Raw genomic sequence first — 18,028 nt, forward strand, 5'->3', positions numbered from 1 at the left:
TCGACTGAACAGTAACACATTTCTAACCACAAATTAGTGGGATTAAGCATGGAAACGTTCTTTCTTTCCTCTTAATATGTATGCATTCTCTCTTCATGCATGCTTGCTTTTTTCAATGGAAATCTTTCATTCTGACAGTCTGGCCTCCAGGTTAGTACTCACTTTCTCAGTCTTTTTCGCTTTTCTTATCCTTTTTGCTTCCTTTTCCTCATTCTTTCCTAATTTTCCAAGTCAAATGTTTATTTCCCCCTTTTTTTTAACTTTAGCTGGCATCTCTGTCTACACTTGATTTGCTGCCTCACAAATTTTTGTGTACCGGTATACAAATATTTTACACTTATTGTGGCTCCAGTTTAACCAATTAAAGTAATATTATTAAATGATCTGACATCGTTCTTGTATTGTATTTGTTAATACAATTATTGACTTTAATTAACGTTTTATGAAATATGCACTATTAAATACACAGTAACTTTGCCATTTTGTCATTACCGTTGACTTGGTGGTTGGAGCCTTTTCTGTGGCCTTGGTGCATTTCCACCAAAAAAGCCTGCCTTGGGAGACCTAATAATCCACTCCGTGTAGCTGCGAATGAGGCACACACTGTATTCATCTGTGCTGCGTGGGACGAGGCATACACTGCATTCTTGCAGCGTGCAGTGCGTATTCATCCGCTGCGTGTGCTGTAAATAGTTCTCGAGCAAGTTGAGTGTTTATGGACCAAAATTAAGTTTTTAATTAATTTATGGGAGCGTGTTCTTAACCATGGAATATAGTAACCCGAGGACCATCCACATTGTATGTCTGCACACTGCAGTATGCAATGCTCCTGTTATATACCGTAAATTCCAGTCTATAAGCCGCAGCGGTGTATAAGCCGTACCCACTAAATTTAGAGGAGAAATTTGTACGTATATAAACCGCACCGGACTATAAGACGCACATGTCCACGTCATAAAAGAACTCCTGCTAATCGTTTAAATACTGTGCCACTCAACATAACAGTCTGACTCACTGTGTCACCTTACAAAGAACACTAAACTCATCACACTGCAACTTAACACTCAAAAGGTTGCATGCATGGGAAAACTTAAAAATAGCTGGGGGGGGGGTTTCATTTTTAAATTGGTAACGGTACTTGTTTGTAGATTTCTTACACACACCTTTTGGTTTGGTTTAATTTTATTTGAACATGCATGCAGGTTACAATGGAATACATCTCATGAATCATTTTACAGTTCCACATTTCCAAAAGGAGTATTATTAATAAATTTGTCCAACCTGTTATTAAATAGCTTCTCAATCATTTTACAAAATTGGGAAAATAAAGAAAACGGTCGGTAATTTGTAAATTGATGTTTGTTTACAGTTTTGAAAATTGGAACCACTTCAGCTATTTTAATTTTTTTAGGAAATTTTTCAGTCTGAAATGATAAGTTCCTAATATATGTTAACGGTTCTAAAATCTCATTGATAACCCCTTGAATTGTTTCCATTTCAATTCCATTACAATCAGTTGATGTTTTTGCTTTAAAATTTTTGACAATGTCAGTGATTTCCTTTTTAGTTCCATCACTGAGATGGAACATGGAATTGAGATTCCTATCTATGCTTTCATTACAGTCGTCCATTGCGCAGAGTTTTGGAATTTCTTCTTCCAGTTTTGGTCCAATATTTACAAAATAGTTGTTGAACATTTCAACTACCTCATTCATATCATCCGTATTAGTGTTTCCAACCATAAAATAGTGAGGGTAGTCTGCTTTCATAGTGCTGCTCCTTAAGATGCCCCAAGTTGCTCTAATGTTATTTTCATTCTTATCTAGTAAATGACTATAATATTCCCTCTTGCACACGCTCAACATTGTTGCCAACTTATTTTTATAAGTCTTATATTTTTTTCTGCTTCTTTAGTTTGTTGAATAATACATTTCCTGTATAATGTATTCTTCTTCTTACAGGTGTTTTTTAGTCCTTTTGTTATCCGTGGCTGGTTGTTTTTCTTTTGCTTCTTGGACTTTTCTTGCCATGGACAGTTCTTATCATAGAGCTCCATATAAGTGCATAGAAAGTTATCATATGCTTCATCCACATCTTTTGCACTGTAGACACTCTCCCATCTTTGTTCTTCTAGATCTTTCCTGAAAGCGCTGACACTATCCTCCGTGCGCAGTCTTTGAAAAGTCTTTTTGAGTGTTCAGTTTTTATGTGATGTGTTTAGTGTTCTTTGCAAGATTGAGTGGCACAGTATTTAAATGATTAGTAGTAGTAGTTCTGAAGTAAAGGAGATGTCACGAGATTAGAATTTAGCCATAAATTAACCGCATCGCTATATAAGCTGCAGGGTTCAAAGTTTAATAAAAAAAAGTAGTGGCTTATACACCAGAAAGTACGGAATATACATTTGACTATTGGCACAATCTATGTTGGTGTCCTATGTCTCTCTGGTGCCCCCTGCAGGCAGATGAAGGACCAGACGAAAAAGGTGGCATCTCTGAAGCACAAGGAGCAGGTGGAGAAAAGCAAAAATGCACGGCTGATGGAGGAGGCCAAAAAACGGGAGGACAACATGTCAGAAAGCTCGCTGCACGTGAAGGTAAGAAGTCACGCATTTACAGACACCCTGAAACAGGCTCTGTTTCATTTGTTTAAATGGTTGTTTTGAAGGACTCCTTGCGTCAGAAGTCCGAGCGTATAGAGGAGCTGGAGGAGGCCCTGAGAGAGAGCGTTCAGATCACGGCTGAACGAGAGATGGTGCTCGCTCAGGAGGAGGCTGCCAGGTCCCTGCAGGAGAAACAGGTACATGCATGAAGCACCATCCCATCTCGGTGTTACTAAACAGGCGTCTTGGTCATCATCCTTTTTACTTTTTTTTTTGTTGTAAACCTTGTCAGTCCTTCCTCTTTTCTGGTCGCTCCCTCCTCACTCTCAGTTCTTCTTCGTCATTTTTTTCTCCCTTCTTCTTCTTCTTCTCTTTCTCTGCTACTCACCGCCTGTCAGAAGTACTCACTCAAAGCAATGCATGAGTCCAACCTCGCCCACTTAAAGTGGTCTAAGGTATGAGCCGTGTGCGTGTGTGTATGTGAGTGTGTGAGAGACACTCTCATTCAGAAGGGACTGAGCACAGCAGACAGCAACACCTCTGCACACATGCAGGCTAAAAGGAACTCTGAGTACTTTGAGTTAAGAGTGGAACTTGCAATATAAGGTCAAACACAAGGGACCCTGGTTTACAAACAAGTTTTGTGGAAGTCTAAGTAATCCGTTCCAGGGTGAAACTTTTGTCATCATAAAACGTTTATTAACTGTACTGTACTAATTCTCCTTCATAATGTTTTGATCCAGACAGCGTTTAATTTCATCACCACTAGTGTAATATAACTATATAACCACTGTATTGTTACTCACCCTTGGTGACGTACGCGTACGCAATTTTGAAATCCCTCCGAGTGTAAAAAGAAGTTAAAACACTTAACAAATGAAACATAAATGAAAAACTATGACTTGTGTATCCATCTGTAACTTTTGACTAGCCGAGTGATGGACAAGCTTGTGCTTGGGAGGTGCGTCTCTTCACATAAAGAGAGAACGGTGGTCACTTGATGCCGACTTATTGTTACTTTAGCCATATTGTGCTGAGCAGCCAGGATGTACTCTTAACAGACGGGTGCTCCATCTCTGGTTCTGTGCTTAAGCAAGCGAAAATACACAAAACAAAGCCAAAGCTGAAATAGCTGAAATCTCATGTGATTGGCTGAAATGTCGTGCATTTTTTAGGTCCTCAAAGAGCAGTCAGACTTTAGGGCAGGGGTGTCCAAAGTGCTGCCCTGCGGCAATTTCTGGCTGGCAGCTTTTTTAAAAAAAAAATTTAAATTTTTTTTATTGGCCCTCATTATCAATTTAAATGAATTTTTTGATTTTCCCAGGGTTCTCACGAATCCTGGAAAACCTGGAAAATGATTAACCAATTTTGCGTTTCAGACCCCCTTAAGGACTTTGTGTCTAGTGACAAAACTCGCAACTGTAAGTATTGATCCATATGAAGTTACAACTGGTCTCTGTAGCGGCTGAAAATGTCCTGTAAAGGTCCTGGAAGATAATTTTAGGGAAAGAGTGGGAACCCTGATTATACCCATTAGTTTGGACACCACTGCTTTAGAAGTTTGGCTGTTGTTGCATTGCATTGTGTTGGACTTGTTGCTGTTAGTGCCGGCCCATGTAGTTGTCATGTGTTTGTTTACCTGCTGCTTGCTTATAGAAACACTTATTAGTCACCTGGAGTTGAAAACAATAGTAATAAAATATTTATATATCTGGTTATGTCAATTTTATAGCTCAAATATTCATTCGCCACAATATTAGGTGCTCTTGGTGAGTCTAATAAGGTCCACTACAAGAGCTATAGCAACAATTATGCCCTTACAAATATGTTTGTAATATTTAGTTGCTAAATCGTGGAAACAAAATGAAGTCAATGAAAAGTGAGCATTATTATAGAATTGTGTTGGATTTCATTAGTTTCCTCAGGCCTACCTAATAAAGTGGTTGGTGACTATATAGAAGCAGCAAATAACAGGTAAATACAACATGAACCATAGTTAAAAGCAACTTTATTCACACCTTCTTCATTTCCACAATAGATCACCTTAAAAGTGGATTTTTTGTTGGAGATTTTCCCATTTATATCTTATCTGTGTTTTAGTTTGTTTGTGTTTAATTGTGTATGTGTGTGTGTGTGTGTGTGTGTGTGTGTGTGTGTGTGTGTGTGTGTGTGTGCTCCAAGATGGAGGAGTTGCTGGGCGCCATGGAGAAAGTGAAGCAGGAGCTGGAGTCAATGAGGGCCAAGCTGTTATCCACACAGCAGTCCCTGTGCGAGAAAGAGGCACATCTTACCACCCTGCGAGCCGAGCGCAGGAAGCACCTGGAGGAAGTGCTGGAGATGAAGTAAGGACTCAATCAATGGATTATTGATTACTACCTCCACACTCATAAAAATGTCATCCATTTATGGGACGTCGCCAGCTGCCGCCATGAATAATGTAGGCTGCTTTCCAGCTGATTTATTTATGTCCAAATCAACAGACAGGAGGCGCTGTTGGCCGCCATCAGTGAGAAGGATGCTAACATTGCCCTGCTGGAGTTGTCCTCCTCCAAGAAGAAGAAGACTCAGGATGAAGTGTCTCTGCTCAAACGAGAGAAGGACCGACTGGTGCAACAGCTCAAGCAGCAGGTAGGATGTTTACCAACACAGTGAGTGCAGAGAATTTTTTCTTTGATAGAATTTTTGATGCAATTTAAAAAAAAAAAACAAACCCCCCCCCCCCAAAAAACATGACATTTCCTGGGCTCCATCTAAGTGTGCACTGATTTGAAAGATTATGTACCAGTCATTGTACATTTAATATCTCACTATATTGATGAACAGATGCGTTATAATGCGTGACCAAGTCACCTGCGGAATGTGCGTATGAGGTGTGTTAAGAAGCAGAGTTACGATGCTATCAACTAAGGTTGTCAAAAGATCTCGTGGCACAAGCTCTCACGAGACTAAAACGTGACATTTCTCATTCAGAAAAAAAATGTCTTGTGGGCACTAGGCCAGGGAAGATAATAAATGCATTAATTAATCACACAATAAATGAAAATGAACTCGATAATTTTGCCGGCCTCAATACAGTGGCATGTGCATGCGTGGCTGTTTTCCTCATCTCTCGCCTCCGCCCAGGCAGAAAGAGAGTTGAGTCTGTGCATTGGTTTCAGCACCTTGGCGTATTTGTTCCAAAGAACGATGGCATGAACAGAGTGAGCCCTTTTGTCAGTCATACAGTCTCTTTGTCTCAGTGGGTGCAGGCAGGGCCGGTAGCATACACACAGAGTGCAGAAGACTGTATCGTAGTAGAAATTGAATGAGGAGATTGCAATATATATTGTCACATATTTGTTATATTTTTTCATTGTACCTTTCTTAAAAGTAATGTTTAAAATCTCTCGTCTTGTTCTCGCAGACCCAATCTCGTGTATCATCTCGTCTCGTGAACTGAGTGTCTCGTGACACCCCTACCGTCAACAACACGGCGTAACGACAAGCTACACAAAAACTCCTATTATAATGTGATTGTGAACTAGGGCAAACTGGTCGCAGCAAATCTAAAAAAAAAAAAAAAAAGAGGAGTGTGGAGAACAACAGGCTAAATAGGCGTTGGTTAACGTAACGTGAATAGGTGCTATGTTAACATAACATTAACAGTTATTCAGATAACTATAGCCTAAACAACCCGCAAAGTCATCTATGTTCATCGCCTTGGCATGTACCTGGGCGTGGAGACGTGACAAGCCTCTCCTGGTAGCACGTTGTTCAAGCACCAATTTATGAACTTGTTTCTTTAGCTGTGGCCATCTAGCTTTTAGCTCGTGATTACCTTTTTTTGTTGTTTTCTTCATTGCAGTTAGAGTATCCTCGGCTTTTCGCCAGTCCCTCACAAGTTTCTCGTTGATTCCAAACTTTCTTCCTGCTACTCGATTTCACTACTGGCAAATGTGTCCTTGTTTAAGTGCCTCCATGACGATAGTTATGCAGAACAAGGCAGGCATATATAACAGGGAAGCTTTCAATGTGCGGGCAAAGCAGCTCAGTCAAACGCAATCACAAGCTTCTTGCCATGCTAACATTCCCACGCCATTCTTCCAAAATAACGACATGCTTGTGAAAGTTGTCCCACCAACTAGAGGTCAGATCGGGTCTTGTCCCAAATTGCCGTTTAGCAAGCAAAACAGCAGTATAGCACCCTACGAAGCCCACAATGGCGCCTTTGTTCATCAATGTAAAGCGAATGTAGGCGTATGTCTACTTTTATATACTCAAAAAGTCATTTCAGCATGCTTGGAAGCACCAATGTTATGTGTGCCATTGCACACATTCAATTATACTTATCTAATGTGGAAATAACGGCACATAATTGTTACGTCATCTGTCAGCAACAAGCCAAAAGTTCCGTCTTCGCCATCCACATGAATACACTGAAGCGGGAGTTTTAAAAAATCTTCACCCTGGCCGGAGTTTCCCAAAAGCTCAGTTTTTAAGGACAAAAACCTGCGTATGCGTGTGGATGAGAGACCAAAACGCATAGACAAATATGTGGTTTTAAATAGTGGTACAGGAGTGATGGGCGCAGCAGATACCGGCACACAAACCTAGAGTGCCCTCTCGTGGCTGTCGGTGCGAAAAAAACATACTGTAAGTCGCTCCAGAGTACAATTCACAGGACCAGCCAAACCATGAAAAAAAGTGTGACTTATAGTCCGGAAAATATGGTGGTACTTGTTAATTCCCTTTATATTCTCATTAAAAATTGAAAAAAATAATGAATAAAATGAAAAATAAATTGTGACGACTGAAATAATGATAAAAGTAATAAATATATACAGTAGACATTGTGGCTATATAATTATATACTGTACTGCTGCTATTGTTATTGTACAGTAGATTTTAGAATTTTTCTGTCCTTCATGAACAGACTCAGAACCGCATGAAGCTGATGGCAGACAACTATGAGGACGAGCACCTGAAGACAGCCCCCGACCAGACCAACCACAAGCCCTCCCCAGACCAGGTAGCCAACTGACCCTCTTCATGAGTCCTCCTTTCCCCCCATCCTTTTAACTGCCTAACCTCTCTGATGAAACAAGATAACGGTGCGTGCTTATACTCATCACACTAACCAAATGTTCCTCTCCAATGCTGCGCCTGGTTTCCATTATGGCCTAACAGGATGATGAGGAGGGTATTTGGGCATAGCCAACAGTGTGCCCACCCCCCTCCCCCCCTCTCTCGCTCTCTGCCGTTTTGTTCTGAAGGGTGAGCTTGTCTTGGGAAAAAAAAAAAAAAAATCAAGTCTTTAATTCTGTCATCAATGCACCACTGCATGTTTTTGTCATTATTCATCTTGCATTTTGTGATTCTGTTGCAAAATTTTCTTGCAATCGTTTCTGATGTTAACGTGCTTGATCATTGCTTTGTTGGTGTTTGGTGTGTGTGTGCGCGTGCACAAGCTAAACAGACAGAGAGGCTTGTGATCCATCTCCTCCAATTGAACCATCATGGCTTTGCATGTCTGCTGATGATGTTCCATACTGAAGACGAGGCATACCTTCAAAAGCATTATCAATAAAAGTCTCTAACCATTCCACGTTTTGTTTCCTTCCTACAGATGATAACCCCTCTTGTAGCCCTGTGCCAGAACCGCAGCAAGCTCAAGCTCTATATCGCCCACCTGACCGACCTCTGCCACGACCGCGACCCCAGCATCCTCAGCCAGCTAACGCCGCCTGCTCACTACAGCCACAGCGACCCCGACCACTGGGAGGAAGGCCTCCACAAGATGACGGCAGAACAGGTAGAGACTGATAAACTATAGACTAATTGATACAGTATTTTTGATGGTACCATATTGTTCAGAATACAAGAGAATTGAAAATCTGAAAAAGACGTGTGTTGTCTTGAATGCAGGGTCTAAAACAGGGGTGTCAAACTCAAATCGCATAGCGAGCCAAACCTCAAAGCCTACTTTCGGTTGTGGGTCGAACTGGACATTAACCCTCGCGCCAACCCACCCCCCCCAACTTTGTGACACACCTTTTATGCCGGTTCCCAGCGTGTGCTATGCCGGGATTGGAACATACCAATATAATGCACCCCTGTGGTTGTGTTTTCAGGTTGGGACAAAATGCGCATGACAGCTGGTCAATGCAACTTTATGTAGACTTGCATTTTTTTAAAACTTCACTCGCGTTGATGGACAGTTTTTGTTAGGTTTTTTTTTACATCAGAGTGGGGAAAATGTGCATTTTTTTCGTGTCCGTTCATTCCTGCTTGAAATTTCTACTCTCCGATATCCGACTATGGTACTCTTCCTTTGTTGTTTGCTAACTTGTGAACAACCTTTAAGATACTTTTATCCCAGCTGGTCTCTGTTGCAGCTGCATCTCTCTAGGTCACTGCTGTACAGTATGTGTGCGTGTGTGTGTGTCAGTGTGAATGACAGGAAGAAAAGCTCTGATACGCTTTGAGAAGTCGTTTGGTCCCACCCGTTGTGCTGCATGTATAAACCTTGTTTTTCTAAGGAGAAGATACTTAAATTTTTCTTATATTGAGGCCAATACTTTTCCTATCTGACATAAATAATTGTTATGCAAATATAGTTAGGTTTTACATTTTCTCACTGATGAAATGTCATTGAAAAGAGACAATTTTCATTTGCGCCGACTTTATGATTGGAACCTGACTCTTTAGTTAAACAACTTTTATGGTAAATATTCTTATACTCTATTGTAACAAAATGGAAGGATTCCCAGTAGACCACATTATAGTCATCTAAACCAGTGATTCTCAACTACAGCCCTTTTCAGTGGGGTGCAGGTCTAATAAAAATGTAAAAAAAAAACCTCTAATGACCCGATGTCCGTGAATGCATCCCGCCTTCTTGTTTGTACCACAAGCTGTGTGCCATGTTTTTGGCCGACTTAAGTGGGACTTAAGGTGTCATCTGTCCGACACACAGCTGCAGATATCTGCTGGAGAAGAGCATGTTATAAAAAGATAGCCGGTGTCTCACCACTGCAACTCCCGCTGTGTTGCAAACAGTCCCGTTAAATATAACATAATTGAGAAGTTTGAGTTTAAACATTTCTGCGATCTGGGTTACCGCTTATCATTGAGGGGTGATGGTGGGTCCCGCAACCAAACCACTTGAGAACCACTGGTATAAACCTTTTGAGAACTCTTTTGAGACTGACCTCTGCCTGTCTTGTGGTGTCCAGCTGGAGAAGGAGCTGGAGCTGTGCGAGAAGGAGAGCGGCGAGCTGCAGGAGTACGCCAACTGTGTCCTGCAGCAGATCGCCGACTACTGCCCTGACATCTTGGAGCAGGTCGTCAACGCGCTGGAGGAGTCTTGTTGACCTCACAGGAAACATCCAGTTTGGTCTTTAAATTTCCTTCTGTGCCGTCATCTTTCCACCCTTGGAGTTCTTGTAAGTGCTTTCCTGTCCCAGGCCGCCATTGTTAAACAACACCAAAGCAAGTTTTAAGACAGCACAATATGGGGCAGTGAACACAACGTTATTGCACACTTGCACCCATGTGTACTGGGAAATAATACAGTGGAACCTCTAAAATCAATGTGTGACAATTTTTCCCATAGGAAATAATGTAAATAGTAAAAGTCTGTTCCAGTGTCAAACTCATCATACCATCATAAAACCTTTAATTATTGTACAGGCAATTTTTATGGAATTCTAACATTCATACATGTGTAAAGTCGACCTGTGTTAGTAGTGGTACAAACAATAAAACACTCCATCTTAACGTCAAAGATGAATAATGAAGGCGTAAGCCGTGTCAGAGATGCACGTCGTGCCTCATGCAAGAGTAAAGATAAGTTGAGCACTACAAAACAATAAAATGCTGCACTTCAACTTTGATAACAAGCGACAACGCATACAGTATGTTGACGCTGGAGTCTTACCACTTCTTTTACTTCTTTTTGGAATAGGTGTTGCAAAAAAAGCCAAAGACCAAGCAAGATGGTTCATGCTTGTTGAACTGAGCAAGTTCACTTCAAAGTTTTTGAGTTGCTTGTATTTGAAATGCAAGTTTTTACACAAGATTTGGTCCAAGTCTGAATCGTACAACCTCGGTGGGTGTTGTAGTTTAAAGGTTTCACTGTATTGGGTTAAAGAAGGGGGACTAATCATAGGAAACCTGAGCACAAAGTCTGCATGTTTACTCTCTGTGGATGGCTTCAATTCACAGTACCCATCAAGCACAGTTAAAATCACGTTTGTTTTTTCAGTCTTCTACTACCTTTTGAAAACATTTAAAATTAACACACGGGGCAGGAAAGCACTCTGGGTGAGTGCAGGTTGATTGCGATGCGGATGTGGACCTTTGGGTTCTGAGGTTGGAGCTTGCGGGTCCTCTGGTTTACGATATCTCCCAAAAACAAGCACACGCCTAACATTCCAGCATCATTTTATTAGATCTTGTCAAGAGACAATACTCTTGTAATGAACTTATACTAAATATACTTTAGAGTAGTCCGTGTATAGCTTATACAGCAGTACAGGTGGTCCTCGTTTTACAATGTTCCATGTTACGATGTTTCTTAGTAAGTACACCCAAAAATGATTTATACTGTACAAAAAGAAAAAGAGAGCTCTTTACATGTTTGCGGCGGAAGAATACATAGGCGGAGGAATATGTAGTCATGCGTCGCTAGACTGAGGAAAGCCGACGTCACCTTTGTTCTTTTCAGTTAACTTTTTAACTTCAACCTCCATTATGTCTCCCAAGCAAGAGGCAGGCTCTTCTGGTGACAGTGCATAAAAGAAAAGCATAGTGAAATTTGACACCTCAAACACTCAGTGGAGAAGTGGCTCCATGCTGTTGATGAAACCACCATTTGCATCCTGATATGCCACACCTGTGAGGTGGATAAGTTATGAATCATGAATGCTCACTAACACAATTTTAGGCAGATTTGTGAGCAATATTTGAGAGCGATGGGCCTTTTGTGTACAGCACATGGAAAACAGTTTGAGATCTTTGAGTTCAGCTCATGAAAAATGGGAGCAAAAACAAAAGTCTTGCGTTTGTATTTTTGATAAGTGTACATGTCACAAATGCTAACTTTAGAGTGAAAGATTACATTCTCGAGGAAATATTGCATTATTATGATATGATTATCTATTATTATTATTATTATTATTATTATAAATGATCACAAGTGGTTTATTTGGTCTAAAAAAAATGCTGACAATATCGTTTATTGTCAATTTGTGGGACAATAAACAACACAGCTGCGTTGTGTTGTGACACGGTTAAATAAAAGTTTGTTTGTGTAGTCTTGTTTTTTCATTGTACGTTTCTAAAAATGAATGTTAAGATCTCGTCTTGTCTCGTTCTCGTAGACCCAATCTTGTGTGTCGTATCGTATCGTCTCATCTTGTGAGGAGAGTGTCTCGTGACACCCCTACTATCTACTGAAAATGAGTCAACACACAGCCATTAATGTCTAAGCAGCTGGAAACACTTGATCATATCAAGATGGTGTTGGTAGTGACATGATCTGGGGCTACGCGAGTGCTGCTGGAAACGGGGGAACTGGGGTTCCTTGAGTTATATGACATGAATTCCAACATGCACTGTGGCTGTCCAAAGTGAGAATCCTCTTGCATGGAATTGACCAGAGTGTCACATGTTGTTACTGGAATCCACTCCTCCATGATGACATTAACTGGTGGAGCTGGTGCTTCGTTTGGTTCTGTTGTAGAGGAGAGAGAGAGATACTTGGCCACTCCATCACCTTCACCTTCCTCAGCAAGGCACATGTCATCTTTGAGGTGTGTTTGGGCTCCTTATCATATTGGAAAATTGCCATGCATCCCAGTTTCTGCTTTACGGTATCGCAGTACATGTTAGAATTCATATTTCCCCTCAATGAACCATTGCTCCCCTCGTGCTGGCAGCACTCATGCTGTCATGAATTCGTGTACTCACTTGTGTTGCCAGCTATTTCGGCAATAATGGCTTTGTTGACTCACTTTCAGTGTATAGTAAATCTACACTGCTGTACAAGATGTACACTGATTACTCTATAGTATGTGTTAATTTCTATGGTAATGTCCCTTGACAAGATCTGCTGTAATAACCATGTTTCTCCCCCCTACATTTCTGTAAGATACTGTAGCTCTTGTTTCTGCTACAGGATTCTGCAGAGGGGATCTTTGATGCTCCACACTATGTTTTAATACACGGACGAGAGAGAGGGAGAAGGTGGAAGTGAAATATTTGTGACATGTTCATTTGTTGATGGTTTTGCACACACAGCGTCTACTTGTGATGAGGTATGCAAATGTTTCTTTTGAGAACGTTCTAATTGTGGCCTTGGAGCATGCACGAATGGGTACCGGACCTAAAGCAGGGATGTGTGTTCCTCTGTACTATTGGTGCTAATAAGGCATGATGAAATAACAATGGTGAATTGTCCTTGTGGTATGTTGGGTATTCATCCAAAAACTGTTACCTTCAAGCCCTAAAATAATAGTTGACCCACTGCACAAATGGAAGGCTCCTTATGATTATTATTTTTTGTGATCTCTTCAGGGCTCTTTTAATTCCTTTTTAAACAGCCGTTTGTAAATATTTAACAGTGACTGACGTAAGTGGGCAATGTTGTGCGTTCTTTGGAGATAAAAACAAAAAAAAGTCAAAAGCAGTGCCGTTTGTCACGGGAGACAAAATGTGTGTGTGTGTGTGTGTGTGTGCGTGAGCACTGCTGACTACTTATGGAAAGTCCTCTATAGAATTATAAATGCATCGATATGTTTAAATGTTAACTGTATGGCTATACATTGAATGTTTGCACAGATCCTTTGAGGGGCAGTGAGATGCTCCCTGGAAAAAGGTCATTAAGATTAAATGTGTCAACTAAAAATTGATTGTCTGATTGAAGCGTTTTTAAATTTTCGTTCAAAAGTTTAGTGAAAATTGTCATTTATTTCCATGTAACCCTGAGATTATAGTGTGGTGGTCTTTTTCTTTTGCCTCCAGTCAGTTATTGTCTTACGTAAACGCCTTTGTGTACGCTTCATGAATTGGAAGGCATTCCATTTTGTCTGTGTTTTCCTGCATTTGCCTTAAATGTTTCATTGTCTCTTCTCGCTGATGAATTCATGTGATTTTTTTTGTGTGTTTTGTTTTTTAATTCATTCACTCTTAAGCGTTTGTAAAAACAAAAATGTGTTGCCTTCAATCTGTTTATGTTGCAAGAAAACAAACAAGCCGTGTTTGTGAGTTGTTTGGGTTTTGTATGTATGTAAATAAATAAATTATAAGCCTTGTTTATTGGTCTTTTTGTCTAGATATATCCCCAACATTTTATTACAATGTTGTCAGGGGACAACGCTATACAAATTACATACATAATTTGTCACTGGACAGCTTGTTTTGCAGTAAAAAATTACTATTCACTGAAAATAACTCAACACAGTCATTTTTGTCTAAATAGCTGGCAACACAAGTGAGTACTTTACCAGATAATGCCTGAGTGCTGCCGGCACTGAGAGGAGCTGCGGTTCAGTGAGGGAAATTCCAACATGTACTGCTTTGGAAGCAGCGGACTCACTTTTGTGAACTACTGGATATGCCGTTAAGACCAGAAACAAGTCATAAAGTGGCCAAATTACCTTGGTAAAGCCAATTCTTATTTGATTGTTGAAAATATACACATACAAAGTGGCAAAAAAGTTGTTAGCTATTAACAGATACAGAATCAGTGTAAACATGTTAAAACACGTCAAATCTCAAAGATAACATTGTCATGCATAAGATTTCCTTATTACGTTTTCAATAACTGCCTAACTGCCTTTAATTATGACTCATTGTCTATGACCTGCACAGAACAGGCTGCTCACTTTTGGGATGTACAACACTGGCTAGGATGATACAGTATTTGGGAATGGAATTTTGGATTTAGAACTGTTTGTTAAAATAAAAATAAAAATCTGTTTAAATAATTCCTGTATGTATATGGTATATAGAATATGTTTACATTTTAAAAAAGAAAGGAAGACAACTTCTTACTCTGTTGTGTCACATTCTTCGGTCATTTCAGTTAAAAAAACAAAAACAACAATGGTAACATTACAGCACATATATACTGTATATATAGCCGCACGTTGGTCTCCCCGTGCGTCCGTGGGTTTTCTCCAGGTACCCCTTAATTGGTGACTCCAAAAACTGCCCATAGGTATGAATGTGAGAGTGACTGTTTGCCCTGCAACTGACTGGCGACCAGTCCAGGGTGTACCGAAGTCAGCTGGGATAGGCTCCAGCATACCTGTGACCCTTGTGAGGATCAGCGGCATAGAAGATGGATGGATGGACATTAAACAAATAGAAAATTACTTAAGCTCAAAATTTGGCTGATGTATGAATAATATTGGCCTTAACTATATTTAAGTACATTATTCAAGCCATCAGCTATTGCTAATTTATTTACTATAGTTTCAGCCCACTCTCAACATCGACTCTTATATTCAGTAATAGAGGGTGGGCCATACGTTTCCATACATATGAAAACTCATTCATGTTGGACAACTTTTCATTTATACTGTATGTGCTCTATATGATTACCATTGTTTCGAAAACACATAATACGTGTTTTCCACTGTTGATGACCTTGCATTAGCACAAGTTATGCTTATAATGGCGTTGGCAATACATTCCTGGAGATGATTCATGTCCGTAGCTTTCAAGTGCCCCCAAACAAAAAAAATCAAGAGGGGAGAGCTCCGGGGATTTTAGCGTCATAAAGGCAAAGAAAGGTACCAGGTATAAAGTCTGATATGTATATAAACATATGTTGATGAACTACACTGCGGATGGAGATGTCGTACAACTTCCATGTCAAAAAATCCAAATGATCCCTTCAAGTGTTTCTAAATATCGTGAGTTGTATCAACAATTATGCCACAAAGACTATACAATAATGCTCAATTGTGAATGTCAGTCAGAAGGGTATTCATTTGACACTTTTGTTCATTGTTGTAGTTTGCAATGGTATAATATCTATATAACAGCATTTCTCTCAATAATGTTGAAAAAGAGTGCACAAATAAGCAAGATTAAGGTGAAACATATTTGTCATCTTTATTCATAAATATCACTACAGTATGAATATAAAACAATCTTAAATTACTGTTTATTTTTTAACAAATTCTCTTGAGACCATTCCGAGCGCCACCATCCATCGGTGAACCTTTTTTTTTTTTTTTTGCATAATCTGTCAACCAATCACAAGGCCTATACTGTAAGTCGCACAGTGATGTACTTTTTTTCTCTTAAATGGGTTGTCATCCTTTGGAATGTGACAGCCGCCTTATTCAACAAGTAAACAAGCACACATGAAGTGATGCGTCCCACTTCAATTTGAAGTACAAAATTATTCCATTGAAAAAAATATTGTTAAAAAAATACATCAGCGAAAAAGAATGTACAAATGTTAATCCCAGCCTTTTTTGTTTAGGAGTTAAAATGCATACCTATTATTATTGTTATTACACTGTAGGGTTTTGTAGAAAAGAGTCATAAAAATATGCGTTATTGGAGCTGTAGGCACTGCTGTGTTGCACGGGCGAGGTAGCTAAAGACTGGGACACCCGAAAAAGTGAAATGTTTGGTATCCATGGCAACCGAGGCCACCATTCACCTCACACGCTCGCTGTCGGTCATCTGCCACAAGCCCAGGTTCAACACTTTAAGGCAGGGCAGCTGGGTGATCCTCTCCAGGCCCCTCTTGGTGATCTTAGTGCAGCCGTACAGGTCGATGCCCGTCAGCTGGGTCAGGTGGTCGGCGATGAGCTCCAGGCCCTTGTCCGTGATGCGCACGCACTGCCCAATGTTCAGCGTCCTCAGCTCGTGCATCTGCCGCACCATCCTGTTGATGCCGTCGTCGCTGATGTGGCACGAGCACAGCGACAGCGATTTGAGCTGGTAGAGGCCCTGAGCGATGTACGCCAGGCTCTGGTCGCCGATCTTGTCACAGAAGGAGACGTCCAGGCCCGAGAGGCGCAGGGAGCCCATGGCCAGGTGCATGATGCCCGTGTCACTAATGTTGTCGCAGGAGCGCAGGTTCAAACTGCACAGGTGCGTCATGTGCGAGAGGTGGATCATGCCAGCATCCGATATCCCACCGCAGAAGCTCAAATTGAGCACCTTGAGCCGACTGAGCCCCTTGGAGACGTGCTTGAGCGAGAGGTCGGTGAGCTTCTGGCAGTCCTGCAAGGTGAGTTTCTCCAAGGTGAGGCAGCCCTCGGCAGTGTGGCGCGTCATGCCCGACAGGTGCCCAATGCCCACGTCGGACACGTGGCGGCAGCTGCGCAGGTTCAAGCTCTTGAGTCTGTGCAAGCCCCAGGCGATGAACAGCAGCCCTGTGTTGGTGATGTTGCTGCAGCCCCCCAGTTCCAGCACCTCCAGGTTCTTCAGGTACTCGGCGATGCGGCTCAAGCTGCAGTCGCTGATCTGCTTGCAGAGGCTCAAGTTGAGCACCCGCAGGGATGGGATGTCCTGCACGAACGCGTGACCCAGTCCGTTGTCTGTCAAGCTGAAGCATCCGCACAGGTTCAGGCTCTCGATGTGAGGCATGCCCTGGATCACGTAGCTCAAGCTGCGCCTCAAACTGAGGATCTGCACCTTCTTAATCCCGCGCGTCTGCAGGCTGGGGAAGAGCGAGGGGTTGGCCCGGCGCAGATGGAGCTTGGCTTCCACCCCCCTCCACACTGACTTGTGGTAGGACGCGTCCCTCCAGGCCGCGCATACTTGGGCCACCCTGCCTTTGTCTTTCACGTCCAGGTAGCTGAAAATGATGGCAAGGATCTCGGGGAAAAGGCACGATACGTGTGTCTCCATTTCAAACATGACTGCAATGTGGAGCAGAGCCGAGTGGGGCGGGGGCGTCGCTGGTGGGAGACAATGCAGCCGTTGTTAGCTCGCCCAAACTCTGCTGCCAACTTGCCTCGCTAGCGTTAGCCGATTTCAGCTAGCACGCTAACAAGCTAGCCATTGCTAATGAGCTAACACGCTAAACACGCGCGTGAAGCACAATATAAACCAGTCCATGTCTAAATCTTCTTACAAGTCAAATAAAAATAGATTATTATTAGTAGTAGTATGACTTATATTACGGATGGAAAAAGCAGGACGTAATCTTTACCTAGCCGGCTAGCTAAGCGTTTGTAGTCCTTTACGTTGTGAGCTTCGTCGTTCAAGCCGCCCCGAAATAAAGTATTATTCCTTAGTCCAGCAGCGCATCACACAACTTGCCGAAATATATAAATGTTCATCTATAAAATAATTTCGTCGTCTGCCAGCCAGGCTGCTTTACTTCCGAAGGCATTTCCAGTAGCGTTGTAGCATCCAAGACCTCTATTGACTAACACTGTTAGCTTGGAGCGACTAGCGAGGGAGGCTAGC

General features: G+C 41.5%; 2 protein-coding genes across 6 annotated transcripts in view; one reads left to right on the top strand and one right to left on the bottom strand.

Moving 5' to 3' along the window:
- LOC129181562 (ELKS/Rab6-interacting/CAST family member 1-like) overlaps positions 1-13,889 on the top strand; it is a 29,032-nt gene extending 15,143 nt beyond the window's left edge. For 3 of the 5 annotated variants that reach the window (XM_054776913.1, XM_054776915.1, XM_054776916.1), the window contains 8 exons: positions 2,461-2,596; positions 2,668-2,799; positions 3,001-3,057; positions 4,784-4,944; positions 5,083-5,230; positions 7,515-7,610; positions 8,208-8,393; positions 9,817-13,889. In XM_054776913.1, the coding sequence (XP_054632888.1) occupies positions 2,461-2,596; positions 2,668-2,799; positions 3,001-3,057; positions 4,784-4,944; positions 5,083-5,230; positions 7,515-7,610; positions 8,208-8,393; positions 9,817-9,954 (1,054 nt within the window). In that variant the 3' untranslated portion in view covers positions 9,955-13,889. Of the gene's footprint in view, positions 1-2,460; positions 2,597-2,667; positions 2,800-3,000; positions 3,058-4,783; positions 4,945-5,082; positions 5,231-7,514; positions 7,611-7,768; positions 7,856-8,207; positions 8,394-9,816 lie in introns of those variants that run through there. The other 2 variants (XR_008570456.1, XM_054776914.1) reach the window with 2 other exon arrangements.
- Positions 13,890-15,681: 1,792 nt separating this feature from the next.
- On the bottom strand, positions 15,682-18,028 carry LOC129181417 (F-box/LRR-repeat protein 14-like). Its single transcript, XM_054776605.1, has one exon. It carries the CDS (start codon positions 17,471-17,473, stop codon positions 16,262-16,264), a length of 1,212 nt encoding a protein of 403 aa, XP_054632580.1. The 5' UTR covers positions 17,474-18,028; the 3' UTR covers positions 15,682-16,261.

Source organism: Dunckerocampus dactyliophorus, chromosome 5, assembly GCF_027744805.1.
Source record: "Dunckerocampus dactyliophorus isolate RoL2022-P2 chromosome 5, RoL_Ddac_1.1, whole genome shotgun sequence".
NCBI lineage: Eukaryota > Metazoa > Chordata > Actinopteri > Syngnathiformes > Syngnathidae > Dunckerocampus > Dunckerocampus dactyliophorus.

Bases quoted from the DNA above. Each gene is read 5' to 3' on its own strand.
- LOC129181417 (XM_054776605.1), bottom strand. From the start codon at position 17,473: ATGTTTGAAATGGAGACACACGTATCGTGCCTTTTCCCCGAGATCCTT.